Raw genomic sequence first — 24,492 nt, 5'->3', positions numbered from 1 at the left:
TGCTTGCCAGGCAAGACCTTAGACCGCATCTCCCCAGCCTCTCAACTACAATATTGTAAGGCAATGTCTGCTGCTCTACCTGGGTGGTACTGTCAGCTGACAGGTCTGGGGAGGTTCCCCAAACTGACATTAGAAAGCCAATACCCATCCCACCCATAGAATAGGATTGCAGTTCGTTGATTTGTTACAGAGAAAAGAATTTTCAGGATGCATCAGTAAAAGGCTCAAGAAAGGTTTATTTTTATTTATTTATTTATTTAAACATTTATTTATTTAGTGTGTGTGTGTGGCCAGCTCAGCCCACCAGGGGGCGGGGCTGGCTGGCATGTGGTGCTGGGGGATCGAACCGCGGTCTCTGTGCTTTGCAAAGCTTGTTCCAAGTAGGTGCTTTAGACCACTGAGCCATCTCACCAGCCCTCAAGAAAGGTTTATTAGGCAGAAAGTGAAAGTTTCACACTCAAAGAAATAGTGTGGATATGGGGGTGGAGGTTGTTCCTGGAACAGAGAATATGTCTGCCTTTTCTGGAAGGGGTGGAAACCTTGAAGAAGGTGGTCAAACCCATTAGTCTATTCTATCTACTGGATATAACCAGTTGTTTTTGGCCTTTTTGTGACAGTTTGGTTATGTAGTTCATGATGGCCTTGAGCTCACTTTGTAACCCAGGCTGGTCTCAAACTCCCAGTTCTCCTGCCTCAAGTCTTCTGAGTGCTGAGATTACAGGCACATACCATGTCTGGTCCAGTGACAGTCTCTTTTTTTCAAATTAAAATTTTGATTTTTATTAACATTACCTCTGTCTGCTCCAAAATTCTGCAAGTTGAAGCACATTTCCAATTCACATGTTCATGAGTTAACATGTACAGAACAAAGAAGATACACTGTACTTTCAAAAAAGCACACCTGGGCTGGTGAGATGGCTCAGTGGTCTAAAGCACCTACTTAGAACAAGCTAAGCTAAGCAAAGCACAGGGACCCCAGCACCACATGCCAGCCAGCCCCGCCCCCTGGTGGGCTGAGCTGGCCACACACAGACACAAAATAAATAAATAAATAAAAATTAAAAAAATAAAGCACACCTGTTTTCTGCTTTACATAGTACAAGATGGATGCTGTTCAATGTAATTGCTATAAAACTGAACAATATAATGGTAGAATTATAAGCCTCATCAGTTATATAGGTATGTTAACTATTGGTTTGCTTCAAGTAATTGCTGAGCTATATTTGAAGTGCATCATCGACATGTGTCACAGTATGTACAGCAAGCAGTTCAATGATGATGAAACAAGTAGGAAAGTGCCTGTTGATGAAAAATGCTTCAGAACATTAGTAATATGACTAATGAGCAAAGTACATAAATCTTGAACAAGGGAAGGGAAGGTATATTTATTAAAAATAAAAATGATACAGTCTTTGATAAGAAAAAAGAAATTATGCAGGTCACAAAGACACCACAGCGACAGTCTTTTTTTTTTTTGGAACTGGGGATTGAACTCAGGCCCTTCCACTTGCCAGGCAAGCACTTATTCTACTGAGCAATCTCCTCGGCCCAACAGTCTTATTATTTTTTTAATTCTTTTTTTTCTTAATTCTTAAAAGCAGGATTTCTGAGTTAGGAATTCCACGTTTCCCTTTTGCCTATCTTGTATTTTGTCCTACTTCAGTCCAAGCCTCGGACAGACAGGCCAGGAGGAGGCCTGTGAAGCTCTTTGAGTCGTGAGAAGTGTGGAAATAACATGCTGAAGGGAGGCTAGATGAGGTGGAAAGAAAGCTGAGGAGTAGAAAGCTGCTGTGAGCCACCTAGCACCACACAGCACATGCTCGCTGGGGGAAGATGAGGCTGGGAGGGGTGGGCTTCCCTCCAGTTCAACATTTAGTGGGAGACACACAGCTGGTAAGAGAACCCATAGAGGGCTGGAGAGATGGCTCAGTGGTCTAAAGCACCTACTTGAAACAAGCTTGGCAAAGCACAGGGACCGCGGTTCGATCCCCAGCACCACATGCCAGCCAGCCCCGCCCTCTGGTGGGCTGAGCTGGCCACACACACACACAATAAATGTAATAAATAAAAATAAATATTTAAAAAAAAAAAAAAAAAGAGAGAACCCATAGAACCTGCTGCTCAGGGACTGGCACTGAGGAGCCAGCAGCTGCAGTGGGAAGAGAGCAGCCTCCGTAACAGCCTTTGGAGAGGCTGAGCAACTGAGGCAGGAAGGTGCCCTCAGCGATACGTATTGCAAAATAGGAAGAAAATGTTCATATGGGGAGGTAAACAAGGCAGAAGGGAGAAGGAAAGAAAAGTAAAAAAAAGAGAAAACATGGAAACAAAGCTTCTATAAATAGGGGCTGAAGGGAAAGGAATGGGAAAAAGTTACATCATGTACAAAATCTGTGATGAATGATCATTATGCAATTCTAAAATGTACCAATAAAATCTGATTTAAAAAAAAAAAAAAAAAAAGATACCCTCAATGCTTACTGATGCCCTTTCTGGGTCCTATTTACACTTTTTTTTTGATGCTGGGGATTGAACCCAGACCTTTATACCAAGTTACATCATCAGCCCTTTAAAAAATTTCGGCAGGTTTCCAGTCACCAAAATGCCCAGGCTGGGTTCAAACCATGCAGTTCTCTGCCTCAGCCTCCCAGAGTGCTAGCATTATGGGCATGCACCCCTACAGGCAGCTACTTCAAGCCCTTTCTCCCTCAGCTTGGCCAGCAAAGGTCCACCCTGGTTCAGCTTTATGCAATGGCTTTCTCTTTCTTCCTAATGTTCTCAAACTTGAATCCTGTAAGGTGTTTCCTTCTGTTTACAGTAGCACACACTGGGGTGGGGGTGGGGGGCGGGGACGGGCATTTGTCTTCAGATGTTCTCAGATACACTACACAAACAGGGTTGAAATAATGTATCTTTATTATATTAAATTGGAAGGAAATATTTCATATAAAACACAAGGGAAAACAGCTTTAAAATATTTATCCTGAGGGTGAAATCTAAGGTTGGAGGTAGAACAATCACATGGTTTCTACCAGTCATAAGATAGAGAGCGTCAAGCCTTATCGCAGAAAGACAGGCAAGCCATAGGCTATGGGTGCAGCTCCAATCAGGGACTTGAGTCGGGGAGCCTGGCGGGCCTGGCTCACATAGTGGAGCAGAGGGGCCCCCGGGCCTGCTGTGAGCCAGCCCTGCAAGAGAGCCTCTGTGTAGCGGTCAATGTCTCGGTCAGTCACGTCCCAGAGATTTCCAAGAAATAGGGGGCTGGGAAAAAATAAGCACAAAGTGAGGGTCCAGGAACAGACCACCCAGAAGATATTAGTGGTGGAGAGGACTGAACCAAGAAGGAACTCCCTGGTCCCATGCTTTGAGAATGGAAGGGGATCAAGGTTGTAGGGTCAGGCATCCTCAGGGAACCCAGATGGGAGGAAGATGAGGCAAGAAAGGAAGGGGCCAGGGCTGGGAGCTGGGAAAGAGCCAGAGTAGGTAAGAGGGTCTCAATGCCCTAGGACAGGTCTCACCCCTGAAGCCTCACCAGCCAGCCATGATGTACTTCAGCACTATGCCAGCCCCCTCCAGGTTTCCATGCACGGCCAGTGCTGCACTGCTGCAGCCAAACAACAGGGCCACTGCCCGGCAGCTCAGTCGCAGCACAGCCTGTCCATCGAGAAAGCGGGCACCAGCTCCATGCCCCGCATAACTAAGGCAGAAGGAAGAGAGATAAGCATTGACCAAGCAGAACAAGGTCTCATCCTGTGAGGCCAGAACTCTAGGGTCCCAAAGCAACCCATAGTGACTTGGGACTGCCCCTCTCAACCTGCCATGTACACTCACATGTATAAGTCATGCTCTGTCAGGGCCGCCTGCACCTGTTCCGGGCTGGGTAACTCCCCGACCACCCCTCTCCAGCCAGCTTCACTGCAGAGGAAAGGCAAGGTGAGGGCTGGGGAGACAGCTCAGTAGAATAAGCACCTGCCTGGCAAGCGCTGGGTCCTGAGTAAAAACCCTGGTATGGAAGGAAAAAAAAAAAAAAAAAAAGGCAGGAGAACAGGACCTGCACAGCAGTGATCATGTGGCAAAGAGGGCAGAGGGGACAGGAGATGACTGTACTGCAATGCCAGATTCTGGAATATAGGCGCAGTGCCCTGGCATGCTGCCTCTATCTTCCCCACCCACCTTTGTGCCCTTGCCTCTCTGACCTGCTAAACTTGGCTCGAAATTGCTCCTCTGTGCTTGACAGGTTATTGTGAGGGTTCAGGACATAGAAGGTGCTCCGAGGATCCACCCCCTGGCTCAGCACTGCTGAGGCACCAGCCTGGGGGAGACACTGGTGATTAGGACCTGGTCTTGCCACAGGACCAAGCTTCAGCAGCTTCCTCTTTCCACATCTGACAGCTCCTGGAAACTGCTGCAATCTCCCCAGGTCTCTCCGACTCTCTTCACTTCCCTTCCAATCACCAATCCTCCCTGGACCCGACCCTGTGCATCCCACCTCTTTGATAATGGAATAGCTGAGTAGGAAGTGGAGGGAGGGCAGCCGGGTAACAGGCAGCGCTCGCAGGCAGGGCATGCTTTCCCACGGCAGCTTCTGCAAGTCCTGAGCAAAAAGCATTCCAAGGTTACTGTCCTCAGCCAGGGCCCAAAGAGGCCTGGGGTGAGCTGGTGCCCTCTACTCCCTGCCCCCTCTTACCCTGTCCAGCACCAAGACAAGGTGCTTATTGCTTGGTGCTGTCTGCCCCTGTAGACGCCCGGCTGCCTCAGTCAGGAGCTCTTGGGCTCGGTCTGGCTGTGTTGGGCACAGCCCATAGGCCAGGGCCTGAATGTCCTGGGTCGTGAGGGTACTGGCACCACTGAGCAAGACCTACAGGAGAACACGGTTAGCAGGTGCCGTGTCCAGCGGCTTCCCCTTCCCTGCTGTCTGAACTCACTTTTAGCAGAGTGGGGTTGGGATACTGCCAACCACAGTCCTGCAGCAACTCTTGCAGGCAGGCGGCTTCCTGCGCAGGGCCAGGCTCCTCACTGGAGGGCAGCAGCAGCCCCCGCCAGCAGCCCAACACGTGCTTCTCCAGGGATGAGATGAGGTCCTAGGAGGGGGATGGAGCCCTCAGCCAGACAGGTAGCCAGAAGCCACGCTTCTCGCCCCTCAGGCAACATTTTGGAGATGAGAAAAGTGGCTTCCAATGTGCCATGTGCCCTGCATAGCTTTCTGCCAGCCATACAAGCCAGAGTCTGACACATTTTTCTATTTCTTGAGATTCTGGGAATAAAGACTATCATATATTTGATAAATATGAACAGGTAAGCAATGAAAGCTACAGCCAGGAAGCTAATACATGGGCTGATTTTATCTTTTTTTTAAAATTTGAGCTGGGTGTGGTGGCACACACCTGTAATCCTAGCACTCAAGAGGCTGAGGCAGGGCTGGGGAGTTGGCTCAGTGGAATAAGCGCTTCCCTGGCAAGCGCAAGGGCCTGAGTTCAATCCCCGGTTCTGCCAAAAAACAAACAAACAAACAAAACAACAACAAAAAAAAGAGGCTGGGCTGGAGAGATGGCTCAGTGGTCTAAAGCACCTACTTGGAACAAGCTTAGCAAAGCACAGGGACCGCGGTTCAATCCCCCAGCACCACATGCAAGCCAGCCCCGCCCCCTGGTGGGCTGAGCTGGCCACACACACACACACACACACACACACACACACAATAAATAAATAAATGTTAAAAAAAAAAAAAAAAAAAGGGGGGGGGATAGCTCTGTAGAATAAGTGCTTGCCTGGCAAGTGCAAGGGCCTCAGTTCAATCCCTGGTTCTGAAAACACACACACACACACACACACACACACACACACACCCCTTGAGACAGTCTTGCTAAATGGCCCAGGACAGCCTCAAATTCCCAATCCTCTGGCCTTAGCCTCCCAAGAGATTGGAATTAAAGGCATGTACCACCACAACCAGCTTTTCTGTGTCTTTAAATATTCCACTACCATAACTTCTTGCTATTATTATTTAAAAATTTCCACTGGGAACATAGCACAACATCTACCTGGCAAAAGAAAGGTCCTGAATTCAATTCCCAGTACAAAAAAATTCCTCCCAAAACAAACAAACAAACAAAAAAAAATCTCAAACCTTCTCCAAGTTGTATCTTTTGAGACGTACATTTCCAAAAAGAACTTGAGCAAGCCAAATAGCTCAGCGGACTAAAGCGCCTGCAAGCAGGTGAAAGTGGTCAGGGGTTTGATCCATGGGCCTGCTCTGCCAGCTCTGCCCCTGGGGCATGCTGAGACAGCAATTGAGACTGGGTGTGGTGGTGTGTACCTATAATCCCAGCTCTTGGGAGGCTGTAAACAAGCAGATCACTACAAGTCTGATCTAGTAGTGAGACCCTGAATACCCTGTAGACCCTTTCCTAAAGGAAAAAAAAAAAAAAACAAAACCAAACTTAGGGCCAGGCAGATAGCTCAGTAGAATAAGTGCTTTGCTGGCAAGCACAAGGTCCTGAGTTCAATCTCTGGTACCAGGAAAAAAAAAAAAAAAAAAAAAAAAAAAAAGAAAAAAAAAGAAACTTGAAATAGCTGAGCACTGATCTGAACTCTCTGCTGGGCAAGACACTAGTAGCCCCAGGTCACTCTTGAGCACCCCTCTAGCACCCAGCACACACCTCCATCCTGCGGTCCAGGGCCAGCCGGCCTGTCCACCAGGCTCGCTTTTCAGTACAGCTGCTGTTCTCTTTCTGTTCCTTCTGGATGGCATCAAATTCTCTCAAGGCTGAACTCAGAGAAAACTGTGGGTGAAGGGGTTGTGAGCTCTTGGCTGAGCCAGTGATCACTGTCTCTAGCCCCAGCCACAGAATGTGAGCACCTCAACCACAGGCCACAGTTGTCAACACTGCTCCTTGGTCCTGGAGCCCTACCTTGTCCTGCATGGTGGGGATCTGCACAGTGACAGGGGGGCTGTCCTTTTCCAGTCTTGTCAACAAAAGAGTGTTGCCCACAGTTCCAGGCTGGAGAGTGGCCACGGCTAACACGCAGACAGTCACCCCTGACACAGAGGACACACTTGGGATCACGGTGGCTGTTAGGAGGAATTCCTGGCCCTGTCTTTGGCATGCAGGACACCCATCCCTCAGGACAGCTCTAGCTGGGGTTTAATGAGTCCTCTTCTGCCCTTGCAGCTCCCTGAGGACAGGCAGTTCCTAATTCCTCACAACCCTACGGCAGCTGACAAGGGCCCCACACAGAGCGAGACACCAGGATCATCTGTCAGCAGGTCTCATGTTAGTGGAGGAAGACAGCAGACACCTGTACAAAGACTGAATTTGCTGGGAATTCAACTGAGGGTAAGCACGGACTTCTTGACTCAGTGTATGTCTGTCTGTGAGAGAAACATGGCTCACAGACACAAAGGTGTGAAACAAGGGGCACAAATCTACACAAACAACCAGTGCCTCAACTCTGACACCCAATGAAATCAGCAAGCAGACACAATCAAGGACAGAAGAGGAGCTAGAAGCTGCCCCCGTACCACTGGGCAACAGAGCCAAGAGCTCCTGGAAATGCTGCTTCTCAGGCTGGGGAAAGGCACCAGCTCCTGAAGCCCTGAAGGAAAAGAGGCGCTGGATGCGGGCCAGAGGGACATCACCAGGCGTCTCCTGGAAGCTAAGCTGCTGTAGCCGCTCCGCCAATTTGAGTGATCCTTGATGCTTCTGGGCCTTGCTGGAGGCAACACAAGCAGGGGTGAGTCCCTTCCCCGAATGGGGCCCTCTCCACAGCGTGGCTGGCACAAGCTCCAGTGATGGGGAGAGCTTACCTGAGCCGTCTGTGGAGGTGGGTGAGAAGCTGGTGGCGACAGGTGATAGAAACAGACTCGGCAATGAGGAAGGCAGTGACATAGGGATCCCGGTGGCCCAGGCACAAGGCCAGGAGGCGGCAGAGGTCAGCATAGAGCCCACTAGGAGGGCAGTGGCTGACCCCACGGAAGGCAATGCCCAGGGAATCACACATGGAATCCAGGGTAGAAGAACCTAGAGGACAGTTAAAGACAAGCACTAAAGATCACCTCCCGTCTCCTAGTGGAGAGGAGCTCCCAAAGGAGTCCCCGTGTTGTCTCCCCATGAAAAAGCAGCTACCCTTTACGAAAGGGGATGCACGAGAAGAGTGCTATACCACTAACAGGTATCACCTCACTCCATCCTCCAAAGCCATTCCTTTTTTGTTGTTGTTTTTTAAGTTATTGTTTTTTTGAGACAGGGTCTCACTGTGTAGTTTAGGCTGGCCTCAAATTCACAGGGATCCTACCAGTCTCAATTAGTATTATAGGTATATATATATAGAAAGAGAGAGAGAGAGAGAGAGAGAGAGAGAGAGAGAGAGAGAGAGAGAGAGAGAGAGATCTCCCTACGCAGTTCAAAAGTTTGCCTTGAACTCACAGCAATTCTCTTGCCTCAGCCTCCCAATTGCTTCCATTATAGGCATGCTCCACACCTGGCTTCTATTTGGTTTCTTTTTTTAAAATAGGGTCTTTATTTTTGGAGATAGGCCTCATTATGCAGCTCATGCTGACTTTGAATTCACTATGTTCACAGCAATCTTTCTGCTTCAGCCTGAGTACTGGGATTACAAACCCCATTTAACAGTGAAGGAGGGCTGGGGAGATGGCTCAGTAGAATAAGTGCTTCCCTAGCAAGCGCAAGGGTCTGAGTTCAATCCCCGGTTCCACAAAAAAAAAAAAAAAAAAAAAAAAAAAAAAAAACAGTGAAGGAAACCAAAGCTCAGAGAGGTTATTTTACTGCACAGAGTGCTGAGATTTTTTTTTTTTAAATATTTATTTATTTATTTATTTATTTAGTGTGTGGCCAGCTCAGCCCACCAGGGGGCAGGGCTGGCTGGCATGTGGTGCTGGGGAATTGAACCGAGGTCTCTGTGCTTTGCTTGAGCTTAGCTTGTTCTAAATAGGTGCTTTAGACCACTGAGCCATCTCACCAGCCCCAGTGCTGAGATTTAGCTATGTTCTGGATTGCCAGTCTACTTGATCCAGGTGAAGTCTCAAAGCCAAAACCACAGACAGAGTAGAAAGACCCAAGTAACTGGACTTCAGTAGCACACTCACCAACGGCTGTGGAGACCGTGGAGGGTCGGAGCCAAGCACTGAGGTCCCTGTCGCTCTCCTTGCCTAGGGCCAGGATGGGCAGCTCTTCCTTGCTACAGTCCCGTCTCAACACCTCACAGTCTCCTACGGGGGGATCTGCTCCTGCAGCTGGCGCCTTCCCACCTGGGGAGAGAAAGAGTTCCACTCCTGCTACCTGCTCAGCTCCCCTTCTGCATGCCAGTTCCGTGTAGCTAGCAGCAGCTTTCCTCTGGACTCCCTTAGCACCAGTTATCAGGGACCCCCCTACACACACCTCTTCTCCCACACACGCATCACCATACCTGAGGCTGAGTCTTCTCCATCAGAGGCTCTGAGTGCCTCAAAGCTCATTTCCAGCCAGCTGTCAGTCAGTTCCTCCTCAGGGATGGTCCTCATGATCTCAGGGCCCAGCCTGGCCTTGTCACAACAGGCTGTCTGGAGGCCCTGCTCTTCACGATGTCTTGTTGCCACCTTCTTGGTTCTATGACTCCTACTCACAGGGGCACTACCTGGAGCATCTGCACCTGTCTCCAAGCTTGGGCTCTTTCTAGCCCGGCCCCGGCCCCGGGACCCAGTGCCCCGTCTCTTAGGTTCTTCCACTAGTGGTACCTCAACGGAGACAGAGTCTTCCAAGTCACTGTCATCACTGAAGTTGACCTGGGGTAAGAGGGAAGGAAGGGCCAAGGGCTTTCAGAGACATCTCCTGATAGTAGGTGGAGCTGCAGAGGCACCCATGGGCACCATCATAAGGGAAGCCGAGAATCCCGGATTACATGGGCGTTTATTTATTTTTATCTTTTTGAGACAGGGTCTTTCTATGCATCTCAGGCTGTCCTCGAGCTCATTTTGAAGCCCAGGATGGTCTCAAACTCAAAATAATCCTCCTGCTTCGGCCTCCCAAGTGCTGAGATTACAGGCATGCACCACTTTTTAGTTTTTGAGACAGGGTCTATGTAGCCCAGGCTGGCCTTGAACTCCCAGTGCTCCTGCCTCAGCCTCCTGAAAGCTGGGAATACAGGTGTGTACCACTACACCTGGCAACACCAGCTACTCTCAATCCCAGAAGTGGTTCCAACATGAAACATGAAAGGAGGAGGGTAGATCGGCGGAAGGAAGAACAAGGAAAGAAACCAGAGTTAAGAGAGATGTAGAAGACCTCAAAACAGCAGACCAGCATTCCACTCAGCCCAGGGATCTCTCCTGCTCAAAAAGCACATCTTTCGCCCCCACAACCAGCACCATCTGGCCACAGTCCCAGCTCACCTTAAGGCGTGTCTGGACCCTCTGATGTACCCTGGGGGCCTGGGGAACCTTGGGCTTGTTCTTTGTAGGGCAGACTTCTTCAAACACGGTAAAGGGGACTCGAGGGCCAACTGGCTTGACCCGGCCTGGGGGCTTAGGTGTACACGGTGGCCCATCACCTTTGGGGCCTCTGTGAGAGGTATTCTGCAAGAGCAGAGGAACAGAGGCTGCCTGCTGGCGCCCCCGTCCACATCGTTTTTGGCTTTGAGTTTTAGAGGGCTTTAACCCTGTGGGGCTTTTGATTGAAGGTGGCTGCCAGCCCCAGGAGCTTGCAAAAAGTTGGGCAGTACAGCAGCTGAGGCCAGACAGCTCTGCAAGGGCCTGAATCAGGAGCAGGCTGACTCGCCAGGGCTCCAGCTGGATCCGTGCTGCCGTGAACTTCAGCCCTGACTCTAGGACTTTCACCAAGCTCTTGTTCAATGGCTGCTGCAGGGCCCCCAGTGCCAGCTGTGTGTACACCTGAGCCAGGAGCTCATCCAGAAGGCTCGGGGCAGGAGAGGCAGGGGCTCTGTGATTCAGGGACGCCTGGAGAGTTTGAGTAAGGCGCTTGGTGGCTGCAAGGCAACCCTTTAGCACAACCTGCAGCAGCTCCAGACCCTGGGCCTCATGGCCTGTGGCCAGCCTCACACCTGCTGTGACCAACAGCCAGCGCAGACAGACTGCTGAGAGGACAGGGTTGGCACACAGTGAGCAGTCACAGGTGGGAGAGTGAGACAGAAAGCCAGGGCGGGGCTGGGGCTTGGTTTTCAGGACTGGGGAGGAGTTTGTTGAAGGTGGAATGGGCCCAGGCTCCTTGGCCACAGTGGCCACAAGCTCCAGAGCAGGACCCCTTAGGAAAGACTCTTCCTCCAGGAGCTGTGGGGGCTGGGGGGCCCGAGCTGATTGCTTCCCCTTCTGCAGGTGGACCTTCTTCACAGCATCTGGGTGAGGGGCCACCCCCACAAACTCTAGGGAGAGAGTAAAGAAAGAATTAACAAACCCTTGGTATCAAACACTTCCTGAGCTAACTTAGGGTCTAACTCCAATGCATGGTATGTGTTATTTATCTATGTATTATTGTATAAAATTCAGTCATATCAGTGCAGCTTATTATTTTAGAGAAATTCCCTAATGATTTCCCCCCATCCAACAAGGGATCGACAGCACTCTAAGTCCCACACCTACAGCTCAGAGGACCATGCCAGAAGAGTAGGGCAGTGGCACCAGGCAGCCCATCATATTCCTGCCTTCTGCCTGGACTGGCCCAAAGCATTGAATTTCTCAATTTCTTTAAAAAAGAAAAAAAAAAATCTGTGCAACCACCTAATAGTTTTATGTGGGGCAAATGAAATGTTAGAGGTGAAAATGGGTGAAGCTGGGCACAGTGGTACATGCCTTAATTCTAGCACTTAGTGATATTGAGGCATGAGGCTAGCAAGTTTGAGTCACATCTGAGTACTGAGACCACATCTCAACATAAAAAAAAAAAAAAAAAATTACAATAAAGAGTTGGATATATAGCCTCTGGGTTTGGACCCTAGTAGAAAAAGGGAAAAGAAAAAAAAAAGGTTGATAAGAAAAAATGTAGCATAAATGCAACATTTTCATCTTAGCTTAAGCCATCCTGGGACACTACACTTGGCCTATTCTATACAGCAGTGCTAACCACATGTGCCACTCAGCATATGAAATATAAATATGGCAAATGTGAGGACCTAATTATAAATTTTTATTTAGCAAAGCTTAAATTTAGAAAGCCCAAATGAATTAAGCAATGCTGAAGATGAAAACCAGGGAGGGTTGGTATGGGGAAGGCGATCGGGGAGGGGGGGTATGTGCCGACAGTCTATGGAAGCCTAGGAGTGCTGCCCAGCAAGATGTGTGTGTCACCCCAGCACTGCTTACCTGTACAGGACTCGAGCAGGAACAGGACCTGCCGCAGGTCTGACTGACAGAGGTCAATGTCACTGCGGGCCAGCTCCAGCTCGCCTTTCAGCACCAGGAACAAGGCACACCTTTTGGGGAGAGAAGTGGCAAAGTGGTGAGTGGAATACTTCATTTTCCTGCAGTTTTCTATACCACTTTCACAGTCATCACCAATCTTCTTTCCAAAAAGCCTTTCTCATTCCCTAAAGCTGACTCACAGGCTATCTGAGGAAAATCCTCTATAATTTTCTCTTATCCCAATTCATTCCATACATGTGGCCATAATTTTCTAACTGCATTCCCTCTGCTTGTTTTTTTGATATCAGGGATCGAACTCAGGACCTTGTGCTTGCCAGGCAGGCATTTACACTGAGCTATCTCCCTGGCCTCTAACTGCAGTCCTCAAAAAAAAAAAAAAAAAAAAGATTCTGTCAGCAAATAAACTTAAGGAAATGCAGCACTAGATCTTTCAAGATATGCAAGTCTATCAGAATTCTGAAAGATACTCTACAAGTCAATAGAAAATAAAAACCTCTAACCCTGATTAACCAGCATTCCATGGAATGCCTTCCATCAACCCCCTAAACATAATGTCCCTTTCTAGGATAGTTTGGGCGTCTATGATCTATGGTATGTGGCTTGCAGGGTCTGACTAAGGATCCTGTCGGGTTCTGCACTCACTGCCGTGGTAGTTGCAGCTTCGTGGTAAGTTTCAGTGCCTCCAAGCAAAAGGCCTTGGCTTCACTCACACTCCCTAGGCGGCCAAGGCAGCAGACCAGCTTCTCCGAGCAGCTCAGAACCTCTGAAAGAACCTGCCATTTCTGTACCAGATTTTCACCTGCAGTACAGGAGAAAGATAAGACCTCATCACTTAACAACAGTGTGGGCTGCTAGGGACAAAACTTTCACCTCTCCCCACATCTAGCCCATCCATCCCCGGTAGAGCCTTACTGTCGTCCTCAGACTCACCACAGTCCAGAAACGGTGTCTCTACAGCTGCTTTCTGTAGGGAGAGGACATCACTGCCCATCAGCAGGAGGATGATACTTCGGAGGAGCTTATGGGAGTCTACAAGTGCTGTCTCAGGTGTTTGCCAGCCTGTGGGGAGAGGAGAAAGGAGGGCAGGTGATGTGGCCGGGCCTCCACTAGCTACTAAGACAGCAAGTGCCAAGCCTGCTGGGACTCTTCCTTTATAGACCTGAGGTAGCCAGCAAGTCAGGTATAGAACTCTCCTCTGAAACCCCATGGGCTCTCAGAACTCTTCAGTCTGGTCTTCCAAGCAGGTAATGGTCAATCAGAGGTGGTTGGTGAGACCTGTTTGCTAACCCAGGACTCCTCTGTGCAGCTCCTGGGTACACTGCTCTACACAGCTGCACAGCAGGGGGGACAAGGGTGGGATGAGCTCATAGCAGACAAGCCACACCCACCCTCCAAGAAAGACCATGGGTTCTACTCTTTCTCACCTTGAGCCCAAAGCTGCTCTCGCAGGGCATCTGAGAGGCTGTTTGATGAAAGGCTCAGGTAGGTGGACAGCAGTTGCAGGGCCTGAACTCGCAGCAAGTACCAAGCCTTGGATGACTTCTGGAGCGCAGGATCCCGAAGTACAGTCAGCAAAAAAGAGACACCCTCAGGTACCTGAGAGACATGAAGGGCCAGAGAAAAGCAGTCAGTTAATACATTTATACATTTCACAGCTTGAAATGTACCAGAAGTCATGGAGCCCAACCCTGCCCCCCACCCCTCCGAGACAGGATCTTGCTATGTACACTATGTAGCTCAGTCTGAACTTTGTAGCCCAGGCTGGGCTCAAACTCATGGAAATCCTTCTGCCTCAGCCTCCCAAATATTGGGATTACAGGTATGTGCCACCATGCTCGGCCTCAATTTTTTTTTTTTTTGGGGGGGGGCTTGGTACTGGAAATTGAACTCACAATCTTGCTCTTGCTAGGCAGGTGCTGTACCACTGACTTATATCCCTAGCCTTCAACCCTACTTTTAAAAATAAAAGGCTGGGAGATAGCTCAGTATAATAAGTGCCTGCCTGACAAGTGCAGGGTCCTGAGTTCAATCCCTGGTACTACAAAATAAATAAATAAATATTTTTTAAAAACTCTGAATGAAAAATTAGAGGCTGAGAAGGTATAAAAATCTGGCCTGCTATAATCCCAACACTCAGGAGAATCACAAGTTTGAGGCCAGCCTGGGCTATATAGTTAGACCCTATCTCAAAAAACAGATAAAAAGATTTGGTCAAAACACAGAGATAAACAGAGCATGGAGGCACACTCTTATAATCTTAGCACTCTAGGATGCTGAGGCAGAAGAACTGCAAATTCAAATTCAGCCTAGGCAGCTTAGTGATTTAGCAGGATCCTGTAGCAAAATAAAAAATGGCTGAGGAGATAGGTCAGTGAAAGGCCCTGGGTTCAATCCTCAGTACCACAAAAAACAAACAAACAAACAAACAAACAAACAAACAAACAAAAAAACACACATAGGTAATGTGGGAAAAAACTCAGGTCTTTTGGGTCATCCTAACTTTCTAATCTAAGACTATAGCATTTTCTCAGGACTGTTTTCCTGATGTCTGATTGCCTAAGGTATCTCTGCTAGAAAATGAGTGACACAGGCAAAGCCAGGATATTTCTGCCACTTCACAGGGTCAGGAACATTCTGCCTAACTCCAGGGACAGCTCAGAACCCAGAAAAATGCCCTGAAAATCCTAAAATGTTTCTGTCACACAGAACCGTTGAGGATTAGAGTGAAAAAAATGAAGCCTGGGGATGTAACTCAGCAGCAGTGCACTTGCTTAGCATGTTTAAGGCCTTGGTTTTGATACTCAGCATTAGGGAAAGAGAGGGGCGGGGGGAGGAAGGAGAGAAGAGATTGCAACAAGGAAAGAAACGAACAAAAGAAAGTAAAGGAGGAAAGAAAACAGGAAATACCTTCTGTTGAGTCCAGCAGAGATGACTTCGAAGTATGTGACAGGTCAGGGAAAGGAGCAGGTATGTGTCTGTGGTCTCATCGAGATGCGTCAGGGCAGACTCGGCCTCTTCTAGGTAGAACTAAGGAAGCAGTCAGCAGAGAGGGGGTGATCACTCCAGGGCAGAAGCCAGAGTCTTCAAATTAAAGTGGAGGTAAGCATTTGCAAGTCAAATCCTGAACGTGACCAATTAAATATTAAATTATTTCTAGTGTCATAATCTACATAAAAGCTACTATTGCTGGGTGTGGTGGCATATGCCTGTAATCCCAGCACTTGAGCAGCTGAGGCAAGAAGATCCTTAAAAGTTTGAGACCAGCCTGCACTACAAAGTGAGCTCAAGGCCAGTATAGCAAGACTCTGTCTCAAAAAGACCAAATATAAATAAATAAATGAATAAATAAATAAATAAATGCTACTAGTCACTCACCACAGTGCTCATTAACACTTTCCATTAACTACCACCTAGAAAAACAGAGCTCACTAAGAGAAAACAAGCTCCTGTCCACCAGGGGCCAAGGTACAAGAACATAGGCACATAACCAAAGAACAGTGCCACGGGGTGCTGCACTAGAGCAGGGGAACCTAGTAAGTAGTTGGTGTGGCCTTCAAGAGGGAGGTATAAAAACTGTCTCATGAAGGAGAAAGCAACTGAGCAAAGACCTTGAAAAAAGCATAGAAGTTTGCAGAATTAGAAAAGGGGAAGCAGGGAGAGGTACATTTCCAGTGGAAGGCATAAGACAGCCAAAGACAGAAGGGTATATACATGGTAGCAAGGGGCAGAAGAGTTTAGTGTGAATAGTATGCTTAAGGCAAAGGAGAAGCTAACCACGGAAATGTTTTCATGCGAAAGAGGTAAGATCAGGCCTGTGCCTCCAAGTGGTAGTTAGAAGACAAGCGAGGAAGGGAGAAACTGGAGCTGGGTGTGGCAGCACATTCTTATAATTCCAGCACTGGGGAGACTGAGGCAGAAGGATCAGCATTGAGTTCAAGGCCAACCTGGGCTATATGGTGAGCTCAAGCCCAGTCTGAACTGCACAGTGAGATCCTGTCTCAAAGAAAAAGAAAAAAAGGAAGAGGAAGAAGAGAAGAGGAGGAAGAGGAGGAGAAAGAGGAGGAAGACAAAAGAGAAGAAAAGCAAGAAACTGGAACTAGTGCTATGAGTCAGTGGTACAGCACTTGTCTAGTATATATGAGGCTCTGGGTTTGATTCCCAGTACCACAAAGAAAACAAACAAAAAAGAAAAGCAAGGAGACCAAGCAGGAGACATTGTGACAGCTGCACAGAAGCAGCTGGAAAATGCAGCATGGGCAGCAGATTCCTGGAGCAGAACTGCACAATCTATGAATAATCAGTTCTTACACTAAGGAGAAAGAAACATCTTCTCTCCATAATCACCTGCTACCACACACCACCCAGCCCTCCAGCCAATGTAGTGGTAGAAGACAGAGAAGCTGGGCCTTTCGCTGTCTTGTCAGGGGGAAAGATGGGCCTCTAGACCACATGTGACCCGCAGGCTCTAGGTACTGCTTACTGCCACTCACCTGGGCATAGCTGGGACAGCCGAGGCTCAGGAGGACCCGGGTGAGGTGGCAAGAGGAGCTGGCTGCTTTTGCATGATCCTTCAGTCTCTCATAGACGATCTGCAGGAGCAGGAGGGCCTCCAGGGCCTGCAGAGGCTGATGGGCCGGAAGCAGCCAAGTTGGCTCTCTCCTGTTCAAGCCTTCCTTTCCACCCTCTGCCCTAGCACTTTGCCCCTTGGTCTGGATGGAATATGGCTACACACAGAGACCCATCACCTGCAAAGGCAGTCCACAAAGCACCTGCCCTCTTTGTTTAAAAGCCTAGATGCCAACCATCAGTAATAGCCAGGGCCTACTGGGCCTACCATGTACCCAGCACTTCACCAAGAGGTTACATGCAACACATTTAATCTTCAGAGCAACTCTAATCCCAGTTTAACAGCATAGGACATAATAACTCACATAGGTGAGGTTGTTCATCTAAGCATATGTAACAGGCATTTGGTAGAACCAAGATTCAATCCAGGGTTGAGGTACCTTCCCAGCCCCCTTGTGCTGGAATGCAGCCTCAAAGCTCCTTTATGTGCAATAGCTTTTGCTTTTTGTTTTAAATTTTCTACTGCAGAGTTCACGGAACAACTCCACTGAGTCTATAATAGGCCCCTAAATTGTATGTAAAACTGTTTATTTTTCTGAGTATTTAGGCCCAATCTACTTATTAGTTATCACCTAGTTATTATACCTAGTTATTAATAATTCTAGCTAATGTTTGAGTCTTGTTTATTTATTTATTTGCAGTACTGGGGATTGAACTCAGGACCTTACACTTGCCAGGCAAGCACTTATTCTACTGAGCCATCTCCCCGGCCTGAGTCTTCTGTTTATACAAAACATCTTCTGTGCATTATTGAACTGGACAGCAATGTCCCAAGGTAGTACTACTACTGCCCCTGTTTTAAAGATAAGGAAACTCAAGGGGGCAGGGAGATAGCTCAGTAGAATAAGCACTAGCCTGGCAAGCACAAGGGCCTGAATTCAATCCTCAGTTCTGTCAAAAAAATAAAATAAAAAAATAAGGAAACTCAGGATTAGAGGATTAAGTTACTGGCCTGAGCCCATTTATTAATAAATGATAAAGCCTAGACTTAAAGTTGGGGAGCCTGTGATGATGCCCAGCTCTGAATCAAAAGGCTTCTCAGCAGGCTCAGGCCAATGAAGGGAAGAGATGTTACCTTGGCCACCAGCTGATAGAGGGCCACGAGGATCTGCAGTGAGGCTGCTGTCTGCTGGAGACAACGCACAGCTGGGGCCTGCGCTTCTGTAAGGACCTCCTTCCACAGAGCCAGAGCTTGGTCCAGGGATTTGGATTGAGCTGTAGGCCACAAGAAATCAGCGATCTGTCTTCATGGGCCTTCTGGAGAGAATGTAGTTTCTCCAGAACATTCTTTGCTCTCCCTAGCCTGTCGCATACCAGGGATCTCCGCTCCGCTCTTAGGAAGCACAGAGGAGACGCCCAAGTCAGGCTGGTTACTGCTCTCACCTGCATCTGCAGCCAGGTTGAAGGCAATGTTACTGTATAGAAAACGATCTTCCTGGAGTTTATCTTCATAGTTCAGATCGTTGACTTCAAATTCTTCCAGGTTACTAGGAACCTGGGCTCTCCGATCCCGCTCTATACCCTGCATGGGTCAATCAAGATAAAAAACTGGGCTGGAGCAGCACAGCACCTGCCTGGCAGGCACCAGGTCCTGAGAATTTGATTCCCAATCCCCAAAAGACTAGGCTGGTACCAGTTCACAGGGATCCCAAGGAAAACTACTGCTACACCCAATTCTATTTGGCCAGACTCACTTCCTGTATTTTGGCCTCCAAGGTACAGATGTAGAACCATAAAAGTGCCTGTGCTTTATCATCCAAAAGCCGATTCTTGGCCTGGGCCTCTGGCTTAACAGCCTCCAGAAGCTGCAGGGCTTCCTGGATAGCATCCAAGGCAGAGCTGTAGAGAGAAGGTGCCCATAGCTGGGCCCATTTCGGGCACTAGCTATTGTGCCCTGGGAAGGGCCTGCTGCAAGACAGTGGGTACTGGTGAATGAGCTCCCCTGGCCACAAGAGGGCACTCAGCAACATGAAGAGGGGAAAACAACCCCTGAAAGAGAGGATGCTGAACAAGAAACAAGTGTGTCCTCCCCGGCTCCCCCCTCACCAGTCTGTCTGCTGGGCAAAGTCATGGTAGCAGAGAACCTGAGCCAGTTCCACTAGGTGGGTGGCTCGTGCCCAGGCCCCAGCTGGTGTCTCCTCAGGGCTCAGTTCCAGCAGGTCACAGATGACATTGAAGCGTTCCTGCCCAGTGTCAGCCCGCAATGACTTGTAAGCCTGCAGTTCCTCCCTCAGCAGGAGGACAAGGGTCTCCGGGTCCCAGCCACTCAGGCTATCTCGCAGAGTCCTGAAAGAGAACAGGCTTAGCATTGGGGTACAGCCTTTGTCCCCATGCCAGGGAGCCCTAGCGCTGGCCTAGAGTTCACTGAGTCTCAATCAAATTGTACCACTCTTCTGTTTAATACATGAAAATGACTGAGCATGGTGGTGCACTCCTGTAATCCCAGCACTTGGGAGGCTGAAGCAAGAGGATCGTCAAAGTTCAAGACCAGCCTGGGCTACAACGTGAACTCAAGGCCAGCCCTATCTCAAAAAGACCCCCCACCCCAAAACAAAACAAAAATCATCGAAGAACATTGCCTGTCACTGCTCTAGCTCCAGTATCTAGCACCGTGGCTGGCACACATCAATAATTGATAAATGAGGGAATCATTGCCTTTCTCAAGACACAGGAATAAAAAATATAATTATGAATACAAAACCATCCCATCCACTGGGCAGGCTTGGTTGTCCTTGCCGACAACTCACTTCAGCTGTAGCTCCTTGTCTCCAGCCTTGGTCGCATCCATCTTGACCCGAACCCAGAAGGTGACTGGCTCAGCCAGGTGTTCAGGGCTGCAGGGCTGCAGGGCCGCCAGCCATAAGGTCACCATCTCACAGCCCTGCACTGGTTTACCCAGTTTCTTCAAACTCTCTACATGCAGCCGGAAGTACCTGTGCAGCTGACAAGAGACAGAAGACAGACCAGGTTGGAGGGAAGGGCCAGCCAGTGTCCACAGCAGTGTACAGCACAACGTGGAGGTTAACAGATGCACCTGTTCCCCTCCCCAGAAGAGACACCTGGGAACTACACATCCTGGTCACAGCCTCTCAGGCTCCCACGTACTGGCCTAATACTTGTCATCCATACCCTTGAAGACCCACCTTCTCCTTTAATCTTTCCTCAGCAACAAGCACTGTCCCGACTCAGCAACACGGGGACTTTTAGCCTCTTTCTTCTCCTGACCTGCTTCCTAGCCAGCTACTCGCCAGGTTAAATCTCAACCTCCTGTGCTCACTTACTTCTTTCCATTCCTCAATAGCTGGTTCAGTCCAGCCCACCCTTTCCTGCTTGGGTGGCCAGTGAGGCCCAATTACTTAGTCTTTTTTAATTTTTCCTTTTTGAGACAGGGTTGCCTGGATTTATCAGTCTTGTTCCTTCATTGCATTCTCCATAGCGTAATACAAACACCAATCTGAGGTCACGTTTCCACCTCAGTCCTTTAGAGCCTCATCAACTCATTCACAAGAAACCCTGGAAGGCCTCCTATCATTCACTTCACTTACCAATCCAGCCAACCTATCATTTCACAGGGAAGCTTGGTTAGGACTCTGGTTCTCCGTCTGCTTGTACAAAGGACCACTTTGAACAAAACACTCATTTGTTTCTAGCACGAGAGCTCAAACTCAGGGGCACTCTACTGCTCTTTTACATCTCCAGCCCCCTTTTGAAAGTTCTGTATGGGACTCAGGATTCACCCTTGTGACCCTCCTGCTTTAGCCTCCCTCAGTGCTGGGACTGCAGGAAATGCACCACAGCACCTGGCTGGGAACTTTAAAAATATGTAGCTGCCTGGGCTTCCGGGCTGGATTCTGATGGAGATTCCGATGCAATTAATTTAGATGAGGAAGTAGAACTTTATAAAAATTCACTCAGGTGATTCTAATGAGCAGCTAGGTTGCAAACCACTGACTCAGGACAAGGATAAGTCTAAAACAATCTAAAGAAAGCGATAAAGGAACAGTACAGGTAAGATTTAGGAAGCCCTACCCTACATACTGGGGCTAACGTGCAGCTCCTAATCCCGTACTCAAAGAAGGGTCCTGCCAGCCCCTTTCACACTACTCCACCTCCCACTAGATAAGCGCCCCTCCTCCCTTCCAAAGCCCTCTTACTTTCTCAGGAGGCACTTCAGGGTAAGTGCCTGGCTTAGCCAAGCCCAGGTGCTGACAGAGTGGCTCAGACACAGCACAGGCCTCGGCATAGAGCTTGTGACTGTAGAAGCTGTAGGCCAAGTTACTGGTGTAAGAGGCTGCAGGGAGAAAAAGGCAGCTGACCACAGGAATGGCTCCTGCTGCCCTGACCTACAGGAAAGGCAGCAGAGAGGCTCAACCTGGGTCAGCTCAGCAGCTTGCAGATCAGCCAGGCACCACTGTCACCAGGAAATGAGCCCTCCCTTTCCTGCTCCAGGCTAGCCTTGGCCCTGCTTCCCAATAAAGTGACCCCTCACTCACCCTGCCACTCGTTTTACAAGGGCTGGGTGCTCATTCCCACAGGGCCATCTCTCCCCACAACCCACTGAGTTCATCAAGCTCCACAGTCTGTACTTTAGAGGAAGGATCTGGCCTGTCTCTCACCTTTTCTCTCTTACTGCCCTAAAGCCACAATAGCTTCCTTGCTATTCCTTAAATTGGACCCTCCCTTACCTCAGCACTGACCACTTCCTCTGCAGGGAATGTTTTTTTCCAGACAGCTACCAGCTGACTCCTTTCCATGCTCCAAGTCTTTTTTTTTTTCTTTGCAGTACCAGGGATTGAACTCAGGACCCTGTGCTTGCCAGGCAAGTGCTTATTCAACTGAGTCCCTTCCATCTCCTTGGCCCCTTCCATGCTCCAAGTCTTTGCTCCTGTCACCTGAATGAGACCTATCCTGCTCGCTCAGCCCAGACTATTAAGCACCTTTCTAATCTTGCTCTACTTTTCTCCCTCAGCCCAGACTATTAAGCACCTTTCTAATCTTGCTCTACTTTTCTCCCTCACGTACATCTATCTAATATATTGATAATTCACTTGAATTGTCATCTTTTCCCCAAAAGTAAAAAAATGCAGCTCCTTGAGTCCAAGGATTTTTTGTGGTACGGGGAATTAAACCCAGAGCCTTCCCATTGATGTGCATCCCTCTTTTTATTTTTTGAGATACACAGGGTCTCAGTCACGAAGTTATCCATGATGGGCTGGAATTATTTTTGTTTTTGCGGAACCGGGGATTGAACTCAGGCCCTTGTGCTTGCCAGGGAAGTGCTTATTCTACTGAGCCATCTCCCCAGCCCCTGGAATTCGTTTTTTAAAAAATGTATTTGGTTCTGGATGGTTAACAACCTAAGTTTGCAGACCAAATTAGAGAAAAAGGAAGGATACAAGGAAAGCCAACATTTTGGCCCTAACCTTCTAAGGTCAATTAAGACTCAGGACATATGAGAACTTGTACTGTAACGTCATGTACCTCGGTAGTGTCCCAAATTTTCTGATCAAGAAGATTATGGGGCCAAAGAGGAAAGTGATCGATGACGTAGAGTGTGCCTAAGGAGAGTCACATGGGGAGAAGACACTCTCTCAGGCTTTCACAGAGAGCACATTGGCCAAGCATTGGCCGTGACTCATCCACATGGCTGCACTGATGAAGGTTCTACAATCTGAGGTACAGGATCTCAGGACAAATCCTGAGGGCATTTCACTGACCTTCTCAGACCAAAAAGCTACAACTCTTGTTGCATAGGTCCTGCTTTACCTTGGTCTTAACCATCCAGTAGAAAAGTATGAAGTCGAAATATAAAAAATAAAGCCATGCTGTTGAGTTGAGCTGTGGGGGACTCAGGTCAATAATTTCTGACATTGCCAGTTAAATATAAGACCCAATGCTATTATAGGCTACTGGACTCTTTTAGAATATTTTGCTGAGTTTACACACCTATAATATTCAATAATGGAACTTAGAAAAAATGGGGTATACCGATGAATGTCCATTTTGTATCTGTGTATTCAAAGAGGTTGGGATAGATATATAGTTGCATTCTCTTAATGAATAGAATGATTTGTTCTAATGGTGTTTGTGAATAGGATCACAAGTCCGCATCTTGTACAGCAATTAACCACTAAGAAGAATATATGCAGTGTATTATTTGTTGAAACTGTCCTTCCGATTTGATTTGAAACTGTCTCATTGCTATCTCTTTGTCAATAAAACTTTGAAAAAAAAAATGTATTTGGTATAGGGTCTCGCTATGAAGTTTGGACTCGAAGTGATACTCCTGCTTTCCTCCAGCACTGGGATTACAGTCATGTGCCACCACACTGGACTTGATGGCAGCTGGCTTAGGGAACCCATGGGCGGGGCCAGCATAGTGAGTTGTGCCAGGGATCAAACCCTGGTCTCTGTGCTTGCCTAAGCAGGCAGTTAGTCAACAGAGCTATCTTGCTGCCCCCACTCCTTTTTTGGGGCACAGGGTCTCATTATGCAGTTCAAGCTGGCCTTGAGTTCATTTTGTAGCCCAGGCTGGCCTGAATTCACAGAAATCCTCCTGCCTCAGCCTCCAGAGTGCCACTATTATCTGCAAATGCCACCACACTGGGCTCTAGAGCTGGAACTTATGATCCATCTGCCACAACCACCCACAGTGAAGGGATTAAAGCATGCATCCCCATGCCCAGCATCATTTTTATTTTGTTCATTGACATCTAAGTACTCAGAATAGTGCTTGGCACAGTTCTGTTGAATGAATAAATTCCATAAACTTGTTTATGCAGCTTTTTGGCTATTAACAGAGATGGCTGAGAGAAAACAGTCTTTAGGATTCCATGGGAAGAATGTTCATTATTCACAATACTGGTGAAGCTGGATGTGGTGACACATCTCTAGTTCCAGGTACTCAAGAGGCTGACACAGGAAGGAAAAAAAAAAAACCCTTATTGGGGGCCTGGCCCTAGCTCAGTCCTTTAAGTGGCTGCTTCCACAAAACTGTCAGCCTCAGGTTGCTGGAGTTTGAACCTCACAACTCTCCCGCTGGCCAAAAGTGCCCTGAAGGCATTCGAGGAAGAAAAAAAAAAGAGGCTGACACAGACATAGCACTTGAGATCACAAGTTCAATACCAGCCTGGGCAACATAGTGAGATGTTAAAAAAAAGTGAGACCTTGTCTCTAACAATAATTTTTATTTTCTTTTTAGTTTTTTGGGACAGGGTCTTACTGTGTAGTTGATGCTGACCTTGAATTTGCAGCAATCTTCCTGCCTCAGCCTCCAGAGTGATGGAATTATAGGCATCTACAACCATATCCAGTTGTTAATGATATTTTCATTCCTATGACTAGATTCAAACACTGAAAACATGAAAAGTCTCCAAGCTGGGCATGGTGGTATATGCCTGTAATTCCAGCACTCAGGAGGCTAAGGCAGGAAGATAGTTGTGTGTCTGAGGCCAGCCTCCACTACATAGGAAAGCTATGGCCAGACTGAATTAGAGATC

General features: G+C 48.1%; 1 protein-coding gene across 1 annotated transcript in view; it reads right to left on the bottom strand.

Moving 5' to 3' along the window:
* Positions 1-2,964: 2,964 nt before the first annotated feature.
* Positions 2,965-24,492, bottom strand: part of Espl1 (extra spindle pole bodies like 1, separase) — a 25,909-nt gene continuing 4,381 nt past the window's right edge. The window contains exons 6-31 of the mRNA XM_004637879.2: positions 21,148-21,284; positions 19,741-19,934; positions 19,040-19,279; positions 18,688-18,832; positions 18,377-18,515; positions 18,069-18,208; positions 16,858-16,992; positions 15,275-15,394; positions 13,792-13,963; positions 13,298-13,426; positions 13,010-13,166; positions 12,308-12,417; positions 10,385-11,370; positions 9,424-9,778; positions 9,104-9,265; positions 7,805-8,018; positions 7,520-7,710; positions 6,909-7,036; positions 6,657-6,779; positions 4,923-5,078; positions 4,685-4,855; positions 4,487-4,591; positions 4,194-4,309; positions 3,829-3,912; positions 3,530-3,694; positions 2,965-3,258 (exon numbers count right to left, since the gene is read on the bottom strand). Coding sequence (XP_004637936.1) covers positions 3,057-3,258; positions 3,530-3,694; positions 3,829-3,912; positions 4,194-4,309; positions 4,487-4,591; positions 4,685-4,855; positions 4,923-5,078; positions 6,657-6,779; positions 6,909-7,036; positions 7,520-7,710; positions 7,805-8,018; positions 9,104-9,265; positions 9,424-9,778; positions 10,385-11,370; positions 12,308-12,417; positions 13,010-13,166; positions 13,298-13,426; positions 13,792-13,963; positions 15,275-15,394; positions 16,858-16,992; positions 18,069-18,208; positions 18,377-18,515; positions 18,688-18,832; positions 19,040-19,279; positions 19,741-19,934; positions 21,148-21,284 — 4,976 coding nt within the window. The 3' untranslated portion in view covers positions 2,965-3,056. The remainder of the gene's footprint in view (positions 3,259-3,529; positions 3,695-3,828; positions 3,913-4,193; positions 4,310-4,486; positions 4,592-4,684; positions 4,856-4,922; positions 5,079-6,656; positions 6,780-6,908; positions 7,037-7,519; positions 7,711-7,804; positions 8,019-9,103; positions 9,266-9,423; positions 9,779-10,384; positions 11,371-12,307; positions 12,418-13,009; positions 13,167-13,297; positions 13,427-13,791; positions 13,964-15,274; positions 15,395-16,857; positions 16,993-18,068; positions 18,209-18,376; positions 18,516-18,687; positions 18,833-19,039; positions 19,280-19,740; positions 19,935-21,147; positions 21,285-24,492) is intronic.

The sequence above is a fragment of the Octodon degus genome, unplaced genomic scaffold (genome assembly GCF_000260255.1).
Source record: "Octodon degus isolate 3935 unplaced genomic scaffold, OctDeg1.0 scaffold00093, whole genome shotgun sequence".
In the NCBI taxonomy this organism is placed as follows: Eukaryota; Metazoa; Chordata; class Mammalia; order Rodentia; family Octodontidae; genus Octodon; species Octodon degus.
This window is presented reverse-complemented; position numbering and strand designations above follow the sequence as displayed.